The sequence below is a fragment of the Coenobita brevimanus genome, chromosome 8 (genome assembly GCF_032717465.1).
Source record: "Coenobita brevimanus isolate Jiangsu-jjx chromosome 8, ASM3271746v2, whole genome shotgun sequence".
In the NCBI taxonomy this organism is placed as follows: Eukaryota; Metazoa; Arthropoda; class Malacostraca; order Decapoda; family Coenobitidae; genus Coenobita; species Coenobita brevimanus.
Genome location: NC_136961.1, coordinates 30591157 through 30613233, shown reverse-complemented (window position 1 = coordinate 30613233; position 22077 = coordinate 30591157). Strand labels below are relative to the sequence as shown.

General features: G+C 40.1%; 1 protein-coding gene across 1 annotated transcript in view; it reads left to right on the top strand.

The window, feature by feature from the left end:
• Nucleotides 1-22077, top strand: part of LOC145407276 (glutamate receptor 2-like) — a 551600-nt gene that overhangs the window by 514613 nt on the left and 14910 nt on the right. The window contains exon 8 of the mRNA XM_080278314.1: nucleotides 4812-4911. Within this exon, the coding sequence (XP_080134440.1) occupies nucleotides 4812-4911 (100 nt within the window). The remainder of the gene's footprint in view (nucleotides 1-4811; nucleotides 4912-22077) is intronic.

The window sequence follows — 22077 nt, the reverse complement described above, 5'->3', positions numbered from 1 at the left end:
TGGCTGGGAGAAGGAGGGACGTGAGAGGACTGGAAGAAATCAGTAGGATAGAAGTTGTGGAAGCAATGAAGAAAGTCAAAATGGGGAAAGCCCCAGGAATTGATGGAGTGAGTGATGAAATGCGAAGCATGAGGGAGAGATAGTAGTAGAATGGATGTGGAAGATGTGCAGATTGGCCTGGGAGGAAGGTAGTGTCTCGGAGGATTGGAAGTCAGGTATAATTTTTCCCTTGTACAAAGGAAAACGGGAAAATAAGTGTGTGGTAATCATAGGGGCATTTGTCTTCTTAATGTAATAAGAAAAGTGTACGGTAGGATACTTATTGACAGAGTTAAGGACACAGGAATTAGTTCGAGAAGAAGAAGGAGGCTTTAGGAAGGGAAGAGGTTGTGTAGATCAGATATTCATTCTTAGATCTTTAGTGGAAAAGTTTCTAGAGAAGGGAAAGAAGTTGTATGCGGCTTTCATGGATTTGGCGAAAGCATATTACAGGAAAAAAATTTTTACAGCATGCCTAGAAAGAATTTTCAGAAAGCTAGACTGGGAAAACAAAGGAGTGATCATTGATGGAGAAAAGCTAAACCATTTAAGATTTGCAGATGACATTGTCCTAATCTCAGAAACAGCGGAGGCATTGCAAGAAAAGTTAAATGACCAGAACAGAGAAAGTGTGAAAGTAGGACTGAAGATGAACCGAAGTAAAACTAAAGTAATGTTTAATCCACAAACACCAAAGAGCGCTCTCAGAATAAGCGACGAAGTTCTTGTAGAAGTTAAGGAGTACAACTACTTGGGACAAATACTAAAATTAACGAAAGATCATGAGAGCGAAATAAAAAGACGCATTATAATTGGATGGAAAGCTTTCGGTAAATACAAAAACATTATAAAAAATAGTTTGCCAGTTTGTATGAAACGAAAAGTATATCAATCAATCAATCAATCATTTCCTGTGGCACCCTCGGGGATGCATAGGGCCTCGATGAACTCACACCACCACATCCTATCTTGTGCTAACTCCTCAAGATCTCCCCAACACTCATCTCCAGCTTCCCGTCTCATTGTCCTCACCCACGTCTCTTTTGGCCTTCCTCTACCTCTCCTACCAAGTGCCACCCATCCTGGTGTACCTCGTACTATTCCCTGTCTCCTATACACATGTCCTAGCCACTTCCATCGTGAGAACCTAACATATTCATCGACCGGCTGCACTCCCGTTATTTCTCTAATTCTACTATTTGGTATCCTTTCCCACCACTTAACTCCTAATATTCTTCTAAGTGCTTTGTTTTCAAACACCAAGAATTTATTTTCCATAGTCACTGTGCTGTACCAAGACTCGTGTCCATAAATTAGGATACTCCTAACCATTACCTTATAAAGTTTGATTTTTGTATGCACAGAAAAATTGTTATTATTCCAAATATTTTTAAGCATTCCCATTGCCTGATTAGCCTTCTTTAACCTTTCCTCGAATTCAAAGTTCAAAGAACCATCCTTGGCTAAATAAGTACCTAAATATTTAAACCTATCAACTTGCTTTACAACCATACCTCCAACTACACATTCCCGCGCATTTTCCATATTCATATTGATTATTTCAGCTTTTCCACAATTAATAACCAAACCCACCTTGCGACCTTCACTCACCAAACAGTCCAACACTCTCTGCATCTCTTCTGGCCCATCACAAATCAAAACTATATCATCTGCATAATCTAAATCCAAAAGTTTCCTGTTCTCTTCCCAAAGTATACCTGCATCGGTTACTGTTCCAACGCGTTTCATAATGTAATCAATGACCAATATAAATAGTAAAGGCGATAGAACACCACCTTGAATTACTCCAGACTTGACTTCAAACGAATCACTCAGACAACCATCAACCATCACTTTACAAAATGTGTCCTCATGCATGTTCATAATGACCCTCACAAACTCCCCTGGTATTCCATAATGTCTCGTGATCTTCCCCATAGTCTCTCTCGAAACACTATCAAAAGCCTTTTCAAAATCAACAAAACAAAGACTTAACGGTACTCTCATTTCATTAACTTGCTGCATCAAATGCCTAACTATAAAGACCTGATCATTGCAACCACGTCCCTTTCTAAAACCAGCCTGTTCATCCCTCAGAATACCCTGAACCACCAGCTCCAACCTATTTAACAACACTCTACTGAAAACTTTCAAAGCTATCGGTGACAAAGAGATTCCCCTCCAATTACCACATTCACTCAGGTCTCCCTTCTTCGGAACTTTAACAATTACACCATTCTTCCAAACTGATGGTAGTAACCCCGTCACCCATATCTTATTGAATAGCTTGGTCAAGATCATTATTAATCTATCCCCCTCCACTTTAAACATTTCCGGAAATAAACCATCCTCCCCTGGTGCCTTATTATTCTTTAACTGTTTTACTGCTTTCTCCACTTCTGCAAGCCTCAACTCTCCTGTTTCTATATTTAAATCTTCCTGAGCAGACGGTATATCCTCTTCTGGTGATATTGGTCTATTAAGAACTGTCTCAAAATGCTCTTTCCATCTATTTTTAATATCTCCATCTTTGGTCAATAAATTTCCTTCCCTGTCTCTAACTGGTATTTCCTTGCGTTTACCTGCATTACCACTCAGTTCTCTAATCGATTCATATGCTATTCTTTGACTCTGTCCATCATTTTTGTTTATTAAGATTTCAGTCTCTGCAACCTTTTCATCCACACATCTTCTTTTATCTCTCCTAGCTAACCTTCTTACTTCTGAATTCAAACTCCAGTACGCAGCTCTTGCAAATTCAATCTCTCGTTCATCAACGCATTGCATCTCACTCCTCAATTTAGCCTCACCTCTCTTTTTTATCATATCCCACTTTTCCTCTGATATCCATTTCTTTCTCCTGAATCTATGTCTCCTTCCAATCGTACATTCAGCAGTCTCATGCAAAACTTTGCTCACATCCTCCCACAGCTCATCTACACTTCTCTCCCCCTCTTCCAACGTTTCCAACACCAAAAACCTATTTCTGCATTCTAATCTGAATTCCTCCTTTTCTTCTCCTTCCCTTCTAAGTTTAACAATATCGTATCTACCAACACCAGATTTTTCCTTCTTCTGATTTTAAAGTTTAAACCTTATTTTTGCAATGCTGAGTTGATGGCCACCACCAATATCCACTCCCCGTTTAACATGAACATCTAGCAGAGAACTTCTATGCCTCCTACTGATAGCGATGTGATCAATCTGATTTTTGTATTTTCCACACGGCGACACCCAAGTTGTCTTGTGTATATTGCAATGCTGAAAGAGTGTGCCCCCGATGACTAAGTCATTTACTAGACAGAAGCTTCCAAACCTCACTCCGTTTTCACTCATCCTATTACCAACTCCCATCTTACCCATACATGCCTCAAATCCCTCATTTGAACAGCCCATTACTGCATTAAAGTCTCCAATGCAGATCAAAACATCATGTCTAGGTACCCTTCCTACTCCTTCTTGCAATTTTTCATAAAATGTGTCTTTCCTTTCATCGAGTGCATCATTAGTAGGTGCATAACACACAAACAGACTGATGTTGCCATGATTTGATTTAAACCGTGCGTATAACAATCGCTCATCTATAGGATCCCACTCACATAAAGCCTTATTTGCCTTACAACCCAGCAACAATCCTACTCCCTGATAATGCATTCCGTCCTGTCGGCCAGATATCAATAAACGTATACCATCCTCCAAATCCAACATATCGACTCCAGTTAATCTAGTTTCTGTCAGAGCACAAATATCAAGTCCGTAATTTTGAAAAACTTTCACTAACTCATCGATTTTACCGTCATGATTTAGCTTTCTCACATTCCAGTTACCAATTTTAATTGTATTTTTTGCATTAACAAAGGAATTAGATTGTAACTGAGGCAACCGTGAGATTCTTAGCACCCCCTGCCCATTTAAGGGCTGCACGGGACTGGGGGCCATTATTGTTTTTTCAGAGTCCATCAAGGTTTCTTTGGCTAACTTCCTGAATACCTCGCCATTGTGTTGCAGTCGCAGTAGGCAGCTAACTTGCCTGATTGCCCACACCCGAAAGACCCAGCTATGCTGTAGCCAGTCACGTGCCGGCATGCTTCCCAGCCATTTCACTCCCAAGGAGTTTCTCTGCCTGAGAAAGCAACCACCCCCCAGCTCCCGAGGGCTTTTGATCTGTGTAGGTAGAGGGCGATCACTGCCTCACTAGCCATATACAGTGTATATACAGTGTATAGGCTACACTCACCTAACGAATGTATAATTCCAGTTATGACGTATGGTTGTGAGACCTGGAAACTGACAAAATCAATGGAAAATAAATTAATCCGTTCTCAGAGAGCAATGGAAAGGTCAATGTTGGGAATATCTTTAAGAGACAGGAAAAGATCAACTTGGGTGAGAGAGCAGACTAAAGTCCAAGATATTATAGAAGTTATAAAAGAACAGAAATGGAGGTGGGCGGGCCATATAGCAAGAATGAGGGGTAACCGATGTAGTAAGAGGCTGACGGACTGGACACCTAGAGAATGTAAGCGTAGCAGAAAAAGGCCAGACAGGAGATGGAGAGATGAGATAGAGAAATTTGCAGGGAAAACGTGGCAAAGATTGGCTCAGTCAAGGAATTCATGCAGAAGGTTGGGGGAGGCCTTTGTTCAGCAGTGGACTAGTTATGGCTGATGATGATATATATATATACATATATATATATATATATATATATATATATATATATATATATATATATATATATATATATATATTAATGTTTTTTTTTTTTTAAGGAAAATGTGACTTCTATCTGGCCCGGAGTTCCTACTTCGTGTACCAAGTGACCATCATGGCTAACAAAAACAGTCCTCTTATCCCGGCCGTCAATCAAGTGTATGTACCCAGATTAGTATCATACTCTAAGTCCTCGGTATCTGTTTAACTATTTGCCTGTCTGTCCATTTATTTATCCCTTTCACCCGTCTCTCTGTCTTCTGGCTTTTAACTTCATCAGCTCAATGGCATACATTTTAACAACCTTCCCAAAAAGGATAGTATCATTTCGGCTAATTGCCTGGCACTGTTGTGCTGGATTCAGGCTGTGTGTGTGTGTGTGTGTGTGTGTGTGTGTGTGTGTGTGTGTGTGTGTGTGTGTGTGTGTGTGTGTGTGTGTCTATTAACTTCTTGGCTATTAGATGGATTTGAATGAACCTTCCCAGGTGGGTTCGGTTGGTTACGAGGAAGGTATTTCACTATACACATTTTTGCAACCATGATTTTTAAGGGGTCAGGCCCTCTTCACAAATTAAAAATCCTCATAAGTAATGAAAAGACGGCAGATAATTATGGCTTTTACATCATAGTACATGATGCATAGTGTACTCTTACTCATAATTTTATATTTGGGGAGCGTGACCTCTAATGATTTTGGGAGGTCAACATCAATCCCAAAAGTAAAAACAATCAGATGCAAGGGAAAGTGAGGTACTGGATTTCAAAGCAGCTTCTTAAGTTAGTTCATCTGGTTCTTCATCCAATATGCAAGTTCCCCACCATTGTTTTGACGGGGGTCTGCCCCCCATCACCTTTTTTTTTTCTTTTTCAGAAGTATGTAAGAACATAAGAGAGGATAACGGCAGTAGGCTGGTTGGCCCATGCTAAGCAGTTCAAGAAGAGTAACTGAAGTAGTAGAATGAGATAAGGATAGCAAAGAAGAAAGATCACTCGCCCTCCAAACCCTACAGCCGAAGCCGTCAGGAAAAAGTCAGAAAGAACACCATGCAGTATAGAAAAACTGGCGTGGACATTTTATAGGAAAGTATGAAAGGAGAAATAGAGACTAGCATAGTGTCACAAGAAAAGGAAAAAGAGTGAATTAGTGCTGGTTATGAGAATTTTTTTTATTTTATACCCACCCCTTATTTGTCATATACTTATCTAATATTCTATAGCAGTTGCCGTTTGTCTGTGTGAGTGCATTTTGGGCAGCCGAAACTACACATTAAAATCGCACCAAAATTGACACAAAAATCACAAAAAATTCGCTGATATGAAAAAACTTGGTCCCATCACGATTGAAAAACTCTTACTATATTTAATGAGTAATCAAATTTTGACCAAAAAAACGCCGCTCCCGGCGCCCGGTTGGTTGCCGTGGCCGAGTAGTTAATATCTCGGACATGCATGCGGACGACTTGGGTTCCATTCCCGAAGCGAGGTGAGGGCGCCTTTCTTTGGTATGTAGTCGTCCTGGTGCACCAAAATTGTCATGGAAATTGCAGAAAATTAGCTGATGTCGAAAAACTTGGTCCCATCTTGATTGATGATTTTTTTTATTAGAGACAAGGGCAAACAAACTTTGGTTCGGAAAACAGTTCATTCGGTACCGGGACTTTTAGAAATCGAGTCTACTCGAGCCATGTACCACAACCCTATACTTTTTAGAGGATCGGAGCTGCTGAATTGAGCGTTTTTACTGTGCGTTTCCCGCGTTACTGCCTTGATGGTTGTTAGACTAGAACAGCACATAAACATGACTCGGATTACCTGAAATGATCGCAATGCATGCGCAAAGCATGAGGAAACGAGTGCAAAACACGAGGAAGCGAACGTGCAGCACGAGAGCCCTCCACAGGAGCAAGTGCAAGAGGGCCCAAAGACTATGCTTGAAACTCTCAGTGGAAGGGTCAGCAACTACATTACTTGGTAGCTTATTCCATTCGTCTACTACTCTTTTACCAAATCAATTTTTACCTAGTTTCGTACTAAAATGTAATTTGTCTAGTTTGAAACCATTACTCCTAGTTCTATCCTGTATGCTCACTTAAAGTGCCTGGCTAATATTTCCCGTACATATTCCCTTTATTCACTTAAACGCCTAATTTAAGTTTCTTTGTTATCTCGGTTGTATTTAGTATCTCCAGTGGTCTTGCCTACGTTATATTTTTCAATGTTAAATTCCATTTGCCAATTTTTAGACCATTTGGACAATATTTCGATGTCCTTTTTTAAGTTAACCATGGTAAACATTCATTTTTTTTTTTTACGCTACCACATTCGTGGTCACTGTTGTGTACCAGTTTTTGGAAATTAAAAAAAATACATGAAGTTGTTTACAAGGTATGTACTTAAATTCTAATTTTAACATTACAGTCTAAAAAAAAAAATAGTTTAATTCTCCATGGGTAACTAAAGACAACAATTAAAAAAATTAAGTTGCACGATTGTAATGCATGGATCCCAATGGTCGTTGACCAGTGGGCAGTGGGGGTGTGTGGGGGGCAGCAGGCCTACTCCCAGTCTCCTGGCAGCAAAATATCGATTTTTTTCCATGCACTAAAAGTGTCTAGTTCTTTAACACATTCGTGGACACGTTTATAGTCCACACCTGTGTTATCTGAAAAACATAGCCAAGGAGCGAGCACCAACTACCTTCAAACGACACAGCGCATCATATAATGAAGCTACTGGGAAAACCACCCACTTGGGTCACATGGGAAGCAAGGGCCACGTGGCCAAAGTTAGCGTGGGTCATAATAGTGTCCTCGAATGTTTACCAGGGTTAAGGGAATCGTCAGTCGAGTTAATGATGCGCCCTGTTTTTGTTTCATCGGCAGATTTGCTTATACTGCTAGTAATTCCTAAGTCTAGATTATATATATATATATATATATATATATATATATATATATATATATATATATATATATATATATATATATATATATATATATATATATAAAAATCATCATCATCATCATCTAATCCTACGTTGCCCCATGAGGAGCGTAGGAGCCCGGGGCTAGGCAAGTTGGTCCTGGCATTTAGGATGAGAGTGACCAGCCTCACTCATCCCTGAGTGGCATTACGTGAGCAATAAACCCCAACCACCCCTTGGATATAAACATTCACCGGCTCAATCCGATTGGAACATCTCTATCACCCACTAAACCACCAGGAGCCAAAATTTGGCTATATGGTTACCACCCAGCATAGTAAATGGTTTCCTGGTGTACAGGAAACCATTTGGCTTGTCACTCAGTGTAGAGTCACCCACAGGCAGAAGGAAGAGGAAAGAATGAAGGAAAGAAAGACACAAGAGGGAGTGTAAAGTTGCCCGCAGGCAGAAGAAAGAGGAAAAAATTAAAGAAAGAGAGACAGAAGAGGATGGATGGAAAGAAGGATGGAGGAAAGAGCAGACACCCGAGAGCAGCACTACTTCAAGTGAGTGGATGGTGAGCGCCCCCACCTACCCCTATATATATATATATATATATATATATATATATATATATATATATATATATATATATATATATATATATATATATATATATATATATATATATATATATATATATATATATATATATATATATATATATATATAATGAAGCTACTGGGAAAACCACCCACTTGGGTCACATGGGAAGCAAGGGCCACGTAGCCAAAGTTAGCGTGGGTCATAATAGTGTCCTCGAATGTTTACCAGGGTTAAGGGAATCGTCAGTCGAGTTAATGATGCGCCCTGTTTTTGTTTCATCGGCAGATTTGCTTATACTGCTAGTAATTCCTAAGTCTAGATTATATATATATATATATATATATATATATATATATATATATATATATATAAATCATCATCATCATCTAATATATATATATATATATATATATATATATATATATATATATATATATATATATATATATATATATATATATATATATATATATATTGTATATTTGTGAGTAAAAGATGGAAGAAGAGCATAAGACAGTATGGATCAGTTGGGTCAAGGACTGTGTGAGTAAAGTTGAAAGTTGGAATACAAATGTGGGCGATTGTGTGTGTGTATGCGCCAACGCAAGATCGTGCTAGAAGAGTGAGAGAAGAGTTCTGGACAAATGTAGAAGTGTGCATGGAAAAGTTTGGAAGGAATGAGAGAGTGTTTTTGATCGGTGATATGAATGGTAAAGTTGGGAATGTGAAGGTGGATGGAATAGTTGGTGAGTGGGGTGTGCCTGCTGAGATAGATGAGAATGGGAGTGCATTAGTGGACATTTGTGCTGGGAGGGGGTTGGTGATAGCCAATACCCTCTTCAGGCATAAAATGATCCACAGGTATACATGGCGAGTGATGAGAAGGGTGGGTGATGAACTGAATGAAAGGAAGGCAATGATTGATTATGTGTGTGTGGATGAAAGGATGCGAAGATGTGTAATGGATGCAAGAGCTCATAGAGGTTGGGGGAGTGGACTTTCTGACCACTACTTGGTGGTGGCCAGAATTAGAATTCAAGTAAGATGGAGGAATAGATGAAGGGAAAGACGAGAGGAAGGAGTAGTTGCAAAGAGAGTGGAGAGGTTACAAGAAGATGACAAAAAGGCAGAGTATAAGAGAGAAGTGGAGGAACGATTGGACAAATATGAATTGGAGCAGATGGGAGACGTGGAAGGTGTGTGTAGGATTTTCACAGAATAAATATGCGCAGCATGTGATGTGGTATGTGGAAGGAAGAGAAGACGGAGGGAGGTGCAAGGAACAGCGTGGTGGACTGAAGAGGTGAGACAGGCTGTGGCACAAAAGAAGAAAGCATACAATGAATGAATGAGAAATAGGGGCGTGGAAGAAGTTGAGAGATGGAAGAGAGAGTTATATGTAGAAAGAAAGAGAGAGGTGAAAAGATTAGTAAGAGAGAGTAAGAAGAGAGTGGATGAGGAATTTGGAAGGAATTTGAGTGTAAAGTGGAGGGACTGTAAGAAAATGTTTTGGAAAGAGGCAAAAAGAGTAAGACAGGGTGGAAGTGAAATTAGCAGGGGAGTGAAAGATAAAAATGGCAGATTACTAGTGGAGAAGGGAGAAAAAGTGAGCAGATGGAGAGAACACTTTAAGGAATTGTTGAACATAGAGGATGGAAGTAATGCGAGTATAAGTGGCTGGGGAATGGCTGGGAGAAGGAGGGAGGTGAGAAGACAGGAAGAAATCAGTAGGATAGAAGTTGTGGAAGCAATGAAGAAAGTTAAATCTGGGAAAGCCCCAGGAATTGATGGAGTGTGTGGTGAAATGCTGAAGCATGGGGGATAGATAGTAGTAGAATGGATGTGGAAGATGTGTAGATTGGCCTGGGAGGAAGGTAGAGTCCCGGAGGATTGGAAGTCAGGTATAATTATTCCATTTTACAAAGGAAAAGGAGAAAAAGAAGTGTGTGGTAATCATAGGGGCATTTGTCTTCTTAGTATAATAGGAAAAGTGTATGGTAGGATACTTATTGACAGAGTTAGAGAAAGAACAGAGAAATTAGTTGGAGGAGAACAGGGAGGCTTTAGGAAGGGAAGAGGTTGTGTAGATCAGATTTTCATTCTTAGATCTTTAGTGGAAAAGTTTCTAGAGAAGGGAAAGAAGTTGTATGCGGCTTTCATGGATATGGAGAAAGCATATGACAGGGTGGATAGACAAGGATTATGGAAAGTGTTAAGAATATATGGAGTAGATGGGAAGTTGTTGAATGCTGTGAAGAGTATGTACTATGGTGCGAAGGCTCCAGTGCGTGTGGATGGTGAACTAAGTGAATTTTTCTCTTTGAAAGTTGGCTTGAAACAGGGATGTGTCATGTCTCCATGGTTGTTCAATCTTTTTACATGGATGGTGTAATAAAAGAGGTACAAGGTAGGGTAGTGGATGTTGGAGTGGCCCTGGTGAGAGAGGATAGTGTTTGGAAACTCCCTGTACTGTTGTTTGCAGATGATACTGTGTTGTTGAGTGAAGACGAAGGGGAGCTGCAAGGCTTGGTGGATGAGTTTGGGAGAGTGTGTAAGAAACGGAATCTAAAGGTGAATGTAGGGAAGAGTAAATTGATGGTCTTTGAGAGAGGTGAAGTCAGTGAATGTACAGCGAGGTCGGATGGTGAGGAATTGGAAAATGTGAGTACGTTTAAGTACTTGGGTAGTGTGATGAATAAGGATGGAGGTTTGGAGGGTGAAGTGTGTGAAAGGGTACAACAGAGAAGAAAGGTTGCTGGTTCTTTGAAAGCAGTGATAAGGAACAGGGAAGTGAGCACGGAAGTGAAAAAGTTACTACATGACAGTATTGTGATACCAACTCTAACGTACGGAAGTGAAGCTTGGACGTTGTTGGAAGGACACAAGTCAAGAGTGAGAGCAGTGGAAATGAGTTATTTAAGAGGAGCCTGTGGAGTCACATGGAGAGACAGGCTGACGAATGAGGATATAAAGGAGCGTTGTGGTGTGGATGTAGGTGTGATAGGAAGTGTTATGAGGAACACACTGAGGTGGTTTGGCCATGTGGAGAGGATGGAGGGTGAAAGACTGACGAAGAGAGTGTATTTGAGTGAGGTGGAGGGGGGAAGAGGGAGGGGGAGGCCGAGGATGAGATGGAGCGATGGGGTGGAGAGGTATATGAGAGAGGGGGTGTGAGTTGGGAGCAGGGCAGTGAGATGACGGGGGACAGGGCGACTTGGGGGCGATTTATTTGTGGCCACCCCAAACGGGATTGAGGCGTCTGGCAATATATATATATATATATATATATATATATATATATATATATATATATATATATATATATATATATATATATATATACACATATATATATATATATATATATATATATATGTATATATGGAGCTTATGTGGTACAGTGGTAGAGTGTGCGTTTCGTATATGGATGAGCCAGGGTTCGCGCCCTGCCAAGGTAATAAACTTTGGGAGTGTTCACCTGGCCACGTACTGCATTGGCGGACACAAGGGGTGCTGTGGTTGAACCAGTGTCGCTTACTATAAAGTATGCTTGCACCCAGTCGGCTTGCGCGGGCCGATTACACTTGGTTCACAGACTACGCACATGTCCAAAGCCACTCCAACACTATATTTACACTTACAAGCACTTCTCACCCTAAATACAATCTCTACCAGACAGCCTAAGCCACTTGGTAGAGATACATTGGCTGCATCGTGCAGACTTCGGTCGGGATAGGCCGGACCTGCAGTGGATACTCATACAGCTGATTATATATATATATATATATATATATATATATATATATATATAAGGGACCGAGTACTGATCACTGTGGTAAACCGCTAGTTACTAAACCCCAATCCGACTTTGTTCCATTTTTTAATACTCTGCTTTTGTCCCTTCAGTCAGATTCTATCCATTTAAAGGAATCGCCGTCTATACCGTGTGCCTGAATCTTTCTAACTAACCTTTCTTGTGGGACCCTATCAAAAGCTTTACTAAAGTCCAGATAAATGATATCGCAAACTATCGCTTTCTACTGCCTCATAGACCTCCGAGAAGAGTGACAAGAAGTTTGTGAGGCAGGATCATCCTTGTTTGAATCCGTGCTGATTTTGATTTATATGAGTAAATCTTTCTAAATGTTGCATTTTTTTTTTTTTTTTGTCAAAACTGACTTTAGCATTTTTTCTATTATTGACATTAGGCTTATTGGACTGTAGTTCGATGCAGACGCTTTATCACCCTTTTTAAAAATTCGCTTAACGTTTGCGATCTGCCATGCCTCTGGAAATTCTGAAATTAATGAATTATTCAATAAAGTTACGAGTGGGTGACAACTCTTCTTTTTTCTTTAATAATTTTGGCATATATATCGTCCGGACCTGGCGATTTTTGAGGTTTTAACTTATTAATTTCTTTCAATACGTCCTCTTTGATATTGGTTATTTTTCCAAGAATGTTGTCTGCATTATCATTGTAAACACTTGCTTGTTCAAGGACCAGGTCTAGTTTTTCCATGGTAAATACTTATAAGGAATAATTATTTAGGATAGAGCACATTTCTTTATCTTTACTAGTAATGTTACCTGATTCTGTTATGAGAGATACTGTCTTATCTTTATTATTCATATCGTACATTTGGTAAAAACCCTTGGGGTTTTCGATCCACTAGCAACCTTAATTTCATATCCTTGCTTTGTTTCCATATCTCCCTCTTTACCTTCCTATTCAAAATCACATACCGGTCACGTAACTGTCTCTCTCCATATTATATTTTTCCATTTACCTTGCTTTGCTTTCCCTATCTCCCTCTTTACATCCCTATTCAAAATCACATACCGATCACGTGTTTCTCTCCACATTATATTTTTCTATTCCATTCCTTTGGCCTATGAGAGATTTTAATCTGTTGTTTAACCATCTTAGATCTGTATTATTCACTCTGAGAGGTTTTGAAGGGATGTGTCTGTCTTGGCCTCTGTGATATATATTTATTAACTCCTCATATTTCTTACTGGCCGAACGGCTGCTTGGTACCGGACCTGAGTTTATCTCCGTCACATGAACTACATTCCCACCTACTGTATATTATATCCTGTCCCTCATCTACGACCTGGCCTTCCCCAGAGACCTGGCGCACATTCCCACCCGTTTCCTGCCCCTTATCTATGACCTGGGGTTCTCCACTGACCTGGCTCTCTCTAAAGAAACTAGTCTCCCCATGGAATGCAGTTCCAGAATAAGCTCTTAATCCATCAAAATCTCCTAGGCGACAATTTGGAACGGTTGACGGGTTTTCGGTAGAACAGACATTCCAAATGAATTTGAATTTAATTTCTTCATGATCGCTACTACCAAGTCTTCCACCAACTTCTATACCGCTAATAACCTTTTCATTATTGGAGAAAACCAAATCTGGTATATTATTACCTCTGCTGGCCTCCCTGATATACTGATAATGGAAAATATGCTGTAGTACCTCTAGAAATTCCTCTGACTCTGCATCCCCTGTCTGATTTCACCAATCTGTCTTTGGCAGGTTAAGATCCCGTACCATTATTACTAAGCTGGACTCTGACGCTTTCCTAGTTTCCTCCCAAAGGTATATACTATCCGCTCTACTTAATTTTGGAGATCTGTAAGTAGCTCCTAGACTAATTTCTCGCTACTGTTACTAATTTCAACCCAGACACTTTCCTTGTCGCTACTTTCTTTAATGCCGCTTTCTTATATCAGTTTAATGAATCCTTACATAAATTGCTACCCCACCCCCCTTTCTTCCCAGACGGTTTGACACAAAAATATTAGAGCCCTTTATCTGATATTCTGTTAAAAATTCTCGAGTGTCCGTATTCATCCGTTTCACTAATTACGTCAATGGCTACTTTCTCTGTACAAAATATAGTCCTTAGTTCATCAATTTTATAATGTAAAGTGTTGTTGTTTGTGTACTACACTTTCAGATTATTACTAGTAGTTATATCTCTACTTTGGTGTTTATTTATTTATTTATTTATTTATTTTTGCTTTCGTTAATAACTGGGAAACTCTTAACTAATATAATACTTTTTTTTTTTTTTGGTACGTCACTTATTGCTTCTTTATCATCTTGTTTACTGTCCTTTATCATCACCTCATTTTGAGGTGCGGGAGTTGATGTATCTATACTAATGGTTAAACTGTTTTTCTTATTTTTGCAAGTCTCGATCCATCTAACCAAAAGTGATGATAATGATTTCGGAGTGGAGTAGTTGCAACTTCCTGTACTTGTAACTTTCAACCGCAAAAAAAAAAATCTAACTTCCTATCAATCATACTAGCTAAAACAGTAACTCCCTGCCTACTAAGATGAGTCCCAATGCAACTATACATGGCACTCCACCCATAAAACCAGTTCCAGCTGTCTATGAAAAGTATTGCATTAACTTTACAATACCTTTTAAGGTGGCAATTAAAACCTATTGTCCTGCTCAACCACTCCGTCCCAACCCCCTTCCTAGGCAAAACACAGAGTGCTCCAGGGGCCCTTTCTCTCTTCCTAACCTTCTCCAACATATCCCTGTACTGCTGCCACAGTCCCTTACATTTAAGATACCAATATAGTTGCCTCCTACACTAATACAGACAGTGGGTTTGTCTCCACCATCTTTCATGATATTTCAAAATTTTCCTAACACAGTACTCACCCTGGCCCCAGGAAGACACGCATGTTTAGTGAGTGGAGTATACACTGCTCTATTTAGGTACCTTACCTGGGAGTCTCCAACAATGACAACATTATTCTCACCTCTCTTGATCTCAGGATTCCTACAGGAAATATTCTTGCCTTCCTCCTCCTCTTCTTCCCTCTCTGCCCTCCCTTAACTTTCGTCACATAACATGTCGAATGCATTTGTGGTTTTTGTCTTCACTTGTTTCTTAAGGGTGAACTTTGTTGCACCCTTGCAAACAAGTGTCCATCTTTCAGCATTTTTCTCTCTCCTCCAACACCTCCATCAATTCCCTCATTTGTGACTTTTCCTGCCTGAGAATCTGTACCTCCCATTTTAATTTGAGATGTTCTTCCTTTAACTCAAGGTAGTCCTTCTCAAAACTTGTAGCAGGGACAAAACTCTCTGTATAGGAAGCCATCACGCACAGAAACACTAGAACAACAATACCACAGGTGACTAGAACACACTACCACAACACTATCACAGGTCACTACAACACACTAGCATAGAACTATTACAGGTCACTAGTACAACACTATCACAAGTGACTACTACACATTAGCACAACACAATCACATGTCACTACAACACACTAGCAGAGCATTATTACAGGTCATTAAATTCACTGACAGTTCTCACAACAGGCAAGTGCAGCTAGGTAAATTAGGAACGCCAGCAGGCGTGTGAGGAATGCCAGGAGATGTATGATGAATGCCAGGAAACGTCGCAAGGAATGCCTGGACAGCAGATCTGGCTTTGATATCGCAGTGCAAGTTGCACAATGGACTTTCTTTCTTAATGTGATACCTGGGGAGTGTGATCACCCTCAGCAATTCCTGTAGGACCAGCTCCATCCCCAAAATAAGCACTGTGAAATAGGAGAAAGGTCTGAACAAGTGAATGAAACTTCTCAGTTTATTTCATCTGGTTACTCCGATGGTCTACTTTATAAACTTCTCCAACCGTGATTTTGGGGGGTGGGACCTGCAAGAAATTTAACTTTCTCTTGAACAGTGAAAGGAGGGCGGATATGGCTTTAATATCTTAGTACATGATGTACAATGGACTCTCATCAGTAATGCAATATATGGGAAGCTTGACCCCCCCAGGTGATTCTTGGGGGAGTCAGCCGTCTACGAAATATAAAAATGATAAGAAATAGGAGACTGTAAACACATGGACTTCAAAGAACTTGGCATACATATTTCATTCTTGGGTATGTATATTCCATATTTTCTATGAATACACAGGAAGAAACTACACATCTGCTTGATTATTACTACCAATTGTCGATTTACTGAACTTAGGAAACGCCTTTCACTGAAGAAATTGATGGAGGCCAAAACCTACCCTCTCCATTTTGAAACTTCACTCCCAAGCTGAATATCATCGTCTTGTAGCAGAAGAAAAATATAAGAATGGCTTCCTGGGTCTTTGGATCCTAGTTAAGACTAAGTTAGACGAACTAAAGGCCTTGTTACAGTTCCTTGGCCACATATAACGCTAATTTGTCATTCCTCACTTTCTTGAATTGTCAGTCATATGGAAAAAGTTCCGATATTCTGACCCGAATCCCTGACATATGATGAGAGCTGCCAGTATTTCAACTGACCAACATCATAATGAACGTCAAGAAAACTATCCGTTGCACAATTACTGTTTAACCCATGGACTCCAGGCTAAAATATGCTCACGCCTCACCTCGGTATGAAAAATATATATATATATATATATATATATATATATATATATATATATATATATATATATATATATATATATATATATATTTGCTTCTAACCTTAATATCTCAGAAACTTGAGCAGTTAGGGAAATGAATTAAAAACCATATTACTCAGCAACACTTCTTGCGAATGAAAGTATCATCTCATCTCTAGGGAGTTGTATTTCTGAGTAATGACGAGAGGAAGGAGTAGTTGCAAGGAGTAGTTGCAAGGAGAGTGGAAAGGTTACAAGAGGATGAGAAAAAGGCAGAGTATAAGAAAGAAGTGGAGGAACGATTGGGCAAATATGAATTGGAGCATATGGGAGACGTGGAAGGTATGTGTAAGATATTTACAGAAGAAATAGGTGCAGCATGTGATGTGGTGTGTGGAATGAAGAGAAGATGGAGGGGGGTGCAAGGAAAAGCGTGGTGGACTGAAGAGGTGAAACAGGCTGTGGCACAAAAGAAGAAAGCATACAATGAATGGATGAGAAATAGGGGCGTGGAAGAAGTTGAGAGGCGGAAGAGAGAGTTATATGTGGAAAGGAAGAGAGAGGTGAAAAGATTGGTAAGAGAGAGTAAGAAGAGAGTGGATGAGGAATTTGGAAGGAATTTGAGTGTAAAGTGGAGGGACTGTAAGAAAATGTTCTGGAGAGAAGTGAAAAGAGTAAGACAGTGTGGAAGTGAAGTTAGCAGGGGAGTGAAAGATAAAAATGATAGATTACTAGTGGAGAAGGGAGAAAAAGTGAGCAGATGGAGAGAACACTTTAAGGAATTGTTGAACGTAGAGGATGGAAGTAATGCGAGTATAAGTGGCTGGGGAATGGCTGGGAGAAGGAGGGAGGTGAGAAGACAGGAAGAAATCAGTAGGATAGAAGTTGTGGAAGCAATGAAGAAAGTTAAATCGGGGAAAGCCCCAGGAATTGATGGAGTGTGTGGTGAAATGCTGAAGCATGGGGGAGAGATAGTAGTAGAATGGATGTGGAAGATGTGCAGATTGGCCTGGGAGGAAGGTAGAGTCCCGGAGGATTGGAAGTCAGGTATAATTATTCCCTTGTACAAAGGAAAAGGGGAAAAAGAAGTGTGTGGTAATCATAGGGGCATTTGTCTTCTTAGTATAATAGGAAAAGTGTATGGTAGGATACTTATAGACAGAGTTTGAGAAAGAACAGAGAAATTAGTTGGAGAAGAACAGGGAGGCTTTAGGAAGGGAAGAGGTTGTGTAGATCAGATATTCATTCTTAGATCTTTAGTGGAAAAGTTTCTAGAGAAGGGAAAGAAGTTGTATGCGGCTTTCATGGATTTGGAGAAAGCATATGACAGGGTGGATAGACAAGGATTATGGAAAGTGTTAAGAATATATGGAGTAGATGGGAAGTTGTTGAATGCTGTGAAGAGTATGTACGATGGTGCGAAGGCTGCATTGCGTGTGGATGGTGAACTAAGTGAATTTTTCTCTTTGAAAGTTGGTTTGAAACAGGGATGTGTCATGTCTCCATGGTTGTTCAATCTGTACATGGATGGTGTAATAAAAGAGGTACAAGGTAGGGTAGTGGATGTTGGAGTGGCCCTGGTGAGAGAGGATAGTGTTTGGAAACTCCCTGTACTGTTGTTTGCAGATGATACTGTGTTGTTGAGTGAAGACGAAGGGGAGCTGCAAGGCTTGGTGGATGAGTTTGAGAGAGTGTGTAAGAAACGGAACCTAAAGGTGAATGTAGGGAAGAGTAAAGTGATGGTCTTTGAGAGAGGTGAAGTTAGTGAATGTACAGCGAGGTTGGATGGTGAGGAATTGGAAAATGTGAGTACGTTTAAGTATTTGGGTAGTGTGATGAGTGAGGATGGAGGTTTGGAGGGTGAAGTGCTTGAAAGGGTACAGCAGGGAAGAAAGGTTGCTGGTTCCTTGAAAGCAGTGATAAGAAACAGGGAAGTGAGCATGGAAGTGAAAAAGTTACTTCATGACAGTATTGTGATACCAACTCTAACGGACGGAAGTGAAGCTTGGACATTGTTGGAAGGACACAAGTCAAGAGTGTGAGCAGTGGAAATGAGTTATTTAAGAGGAGCCTGTGGAGTCACGTGGGGAGACAGGCTGACGAATGAGGATATAAAGGAACGTTGTGGTGTGGATGTGGATGTGATAGGAAGCGTTATGAGGAATACACTGAGGTGGCTTGGCCATGTGGAGAGGATGGAGGGTGAAAGACTGACGAAGAGAGTGTATATGAGTGAGGTGGAGGGGGAAAGAGGGAGGGGGAGGCCGAGGATGAGATGGAGGGATGGGATGGAGAGGTATATGAGAGAGGGGGGTGTGAGTTGGGAGCAGGGCAGTGAAATGGCGGGGGACAGGGCGACTTGGAGGCGATTTGTTTGTGGCCACCCCAAACGGGATTGAGGCGTCTGGCAATAGATAGATAGATAGACGAGAGGAAAAGAACTCAACAGGAGGTGTTTGTGCATCTGGCCGCGACCTTGACTATGGCTTTGCTGTCAACGTGATAACTTCTCCATTACTTGATAAACTAGACACAGTGGTGTCCAAGGCACGCCCTATGACACTGTCACTGAGTCCTTTCCTAGTGTCCTTGGAAAGAGGTTTGGCAGGGGTGGATGAGGCAAAAGCCCACTTGAGGCGGGAACGAAATTGGACAAGGAAGGTTAAGAAAAGATCGTCCTATACCTGGCAGTCACAGATGACTGAGGTAGCGTAAAACACCCTAACATCGGACATTTTGAATGTGTTTTAATGAATAACTCTGTGTAAAATGGTGCAATTTTATCTCTGTGTCATGTGGCAGCCGGGATAGTACCTAATGAATCCATATAATAAAAAAAAAATAACCACAGTAAACTCGTTTTGTTTTTTTCATTTTATAGTGTCCGAAGATAGGAAAAAAATTCCTAACTTCGGACGGCTCTTCCAAACTTCGGACATCCAGGTATTTGCCCTTTAACATGAGGATGGTTAGTAGCACCTGTCTCTGGACATACTGGCTAAACTTCGGACACTTTAGAAGTTTTTAAAAATGTCAAAAATAATAATGGGCACTCGTGGCCCAAGTTATACGTATTTAAACAGAAATATCCAAAAATATCTTCATTTTTTGAGCTTACAATTTGAGATCACATTAAGATGCATCACATCACATTGTAATGAGGTATTCTGGCCATAAATGTAACTAAGAACTCTTCACAAAATTTTTCAGACGAAAAAATATATATAAAAATGCATTTCATATATTTCAAACTGTAAGGGGAACTGATCTCTTTTTCCTAAACAAAACTTCGCTTAATTATCAAGTAGCTACCTCACTGACTCAACAAATGCATACTGCAATAACATAATGTAATGTTAAACACTTTTTACTGGTTCTAATGACACCCACACACCCACTAACACGCACACACGTCAACAGACACACGCACACACAGGCACATTTTATGAAGGCACCATGGAATGTGTTAACGGGCTACATACTTTGGTCTTATACACACACACACATACACACCAGGGGTGTCATTTGGGGGGGGGGTAGCGAGGGGCGCTCGTCCCACCCAAGCTTTCTGAGGGGGCCTCCAAATCAATTACAGTTAAAGTAAATAAAATATGAGGTTATCACCGTGAAATTAAAAATAATTTGTGTTTAGCCTCAATACGTTTAAAGTGAAATATATCGTGTGTGTGTGTGTGTGTGTGTGTGTGTGTGTGTGTGTGTGTGTGTGTGTGTGTGTGTGTGTGTGTGTGTGTGTAATAATCACAATAATTTACTAGATATATTAAAGGATGTCAAAGTAAATATGTTCCCAGCCCGCTGTTCAGTTAACTTCAATATTGAGTTGCCTTTTTTAGTGTATTCTGGCTATCATTAATAGCTTTTATTCATCTCAGGAAGTACGTACCTGTAGGTAGGAGTCTTAAGAGTTCATTTAGATCAGTGGTTCCCAAAGCAACTAACAATACTGACTTAGCCACTACATCATCCCCTAGTCAAGACTCAGAATCTATTCTGTTGATGAAGCAGAAGTCACATTAGCACATACTGTTGCACTGAACCAAGATCAAAAAGATACAAAAGACAGTCCATCCACATTACAAACTTCAGCGACTCAAGTAGTTGATATATCTAAGTCCCCCTACGATAAATCCAGTCAACCAAAATTGCCAAGCTATCCAAGCAGTCAGAATAATCGGAAATTTAGAAGACCCTATTTTGATATATTTTCTTGGTTAGAATACTTGGTCTCATAAGATGCCTGTTACTGCTCTCCATGTAGGCACCTTGCTGGAGCAGCTGTTTGTAAGGAGGAAGGATTAGGTAGGACACCGTTTATTGATGTTGGAACAAGGAAATGGAAAGATTCCAGTACCCTTCTCAAACAACATCAGGCAAGTGAAAGACACATTAATAGTGTGATCGCTTGGTCTAATATCAAGGATATTCAGTCAGGGTCCACTCAGTCTGTGGCATCTTCTGTATCTTCAGCTAGGGTACAAGAAATTGAGGTCAACAGGGAACATGTAAAGTTACTTTTAAAGGACACTGCATTACTGGGAAGGCAAAGCCTGTATTTTCGTGGACATAATGAGGTTGGTGATACATTAAATTCCAGAAATTTTGTAGAAATTCTTCACCTAATTGCTGAATCAAATCCCTCTCTAAAACAAGTTAGATCCACCAGACTGAGTTGATATCAATTGTTGGAAGACATATCAAGGACACAATTTGTCCTGAAGAGCAAGAAGCCAAGTACTTTTCAGTTATGGTTGATGAAAGGAAAGACTTGTCAAAAAAGGAACAGATGGCTATTCTTGTGCTGTACTTTAGTGAGGGTATTGTGAAGGAACGTGTCATTGGAACCTGTCACATGGAAAAGGTTGATGCTGCAAGTTTAGCTGATTTTATATATAAGGAGATAGAACAATTTGGTTTGATTTGGTACATGTGTATAGCTCAGTGTTATGATGGTGTTAGCATAATGAGTGGATGCTCTAACGGGATTCAAGTAAGACTACGGGATAAAATTCCCCAATCAGTATACATACATTGCCATGCACACAGGCTGAATTTAGTACTGGGCAACTGCATAAAGAATACCAGTGGCCTCCCTTCGTTGTTTTCAATTATTAACACACTTTACACATTTATTAAACAGTAACACAGGGAACCAACTTTTCATAGAGGCACAGAAAGCAGAAGATATTCACGTTTTGACACTAGTAAGACCTGCTATAATTAGATGGTCATACTGTTATAGGTCAGTATCAAAGGTTAAGCTTAGCTATGGAAGTTTGCTATCAGTGCTTCACACAGTTTCAGAGAGTTCTGATTCAGTAGCTGCGGCAGAAGCAAATGGA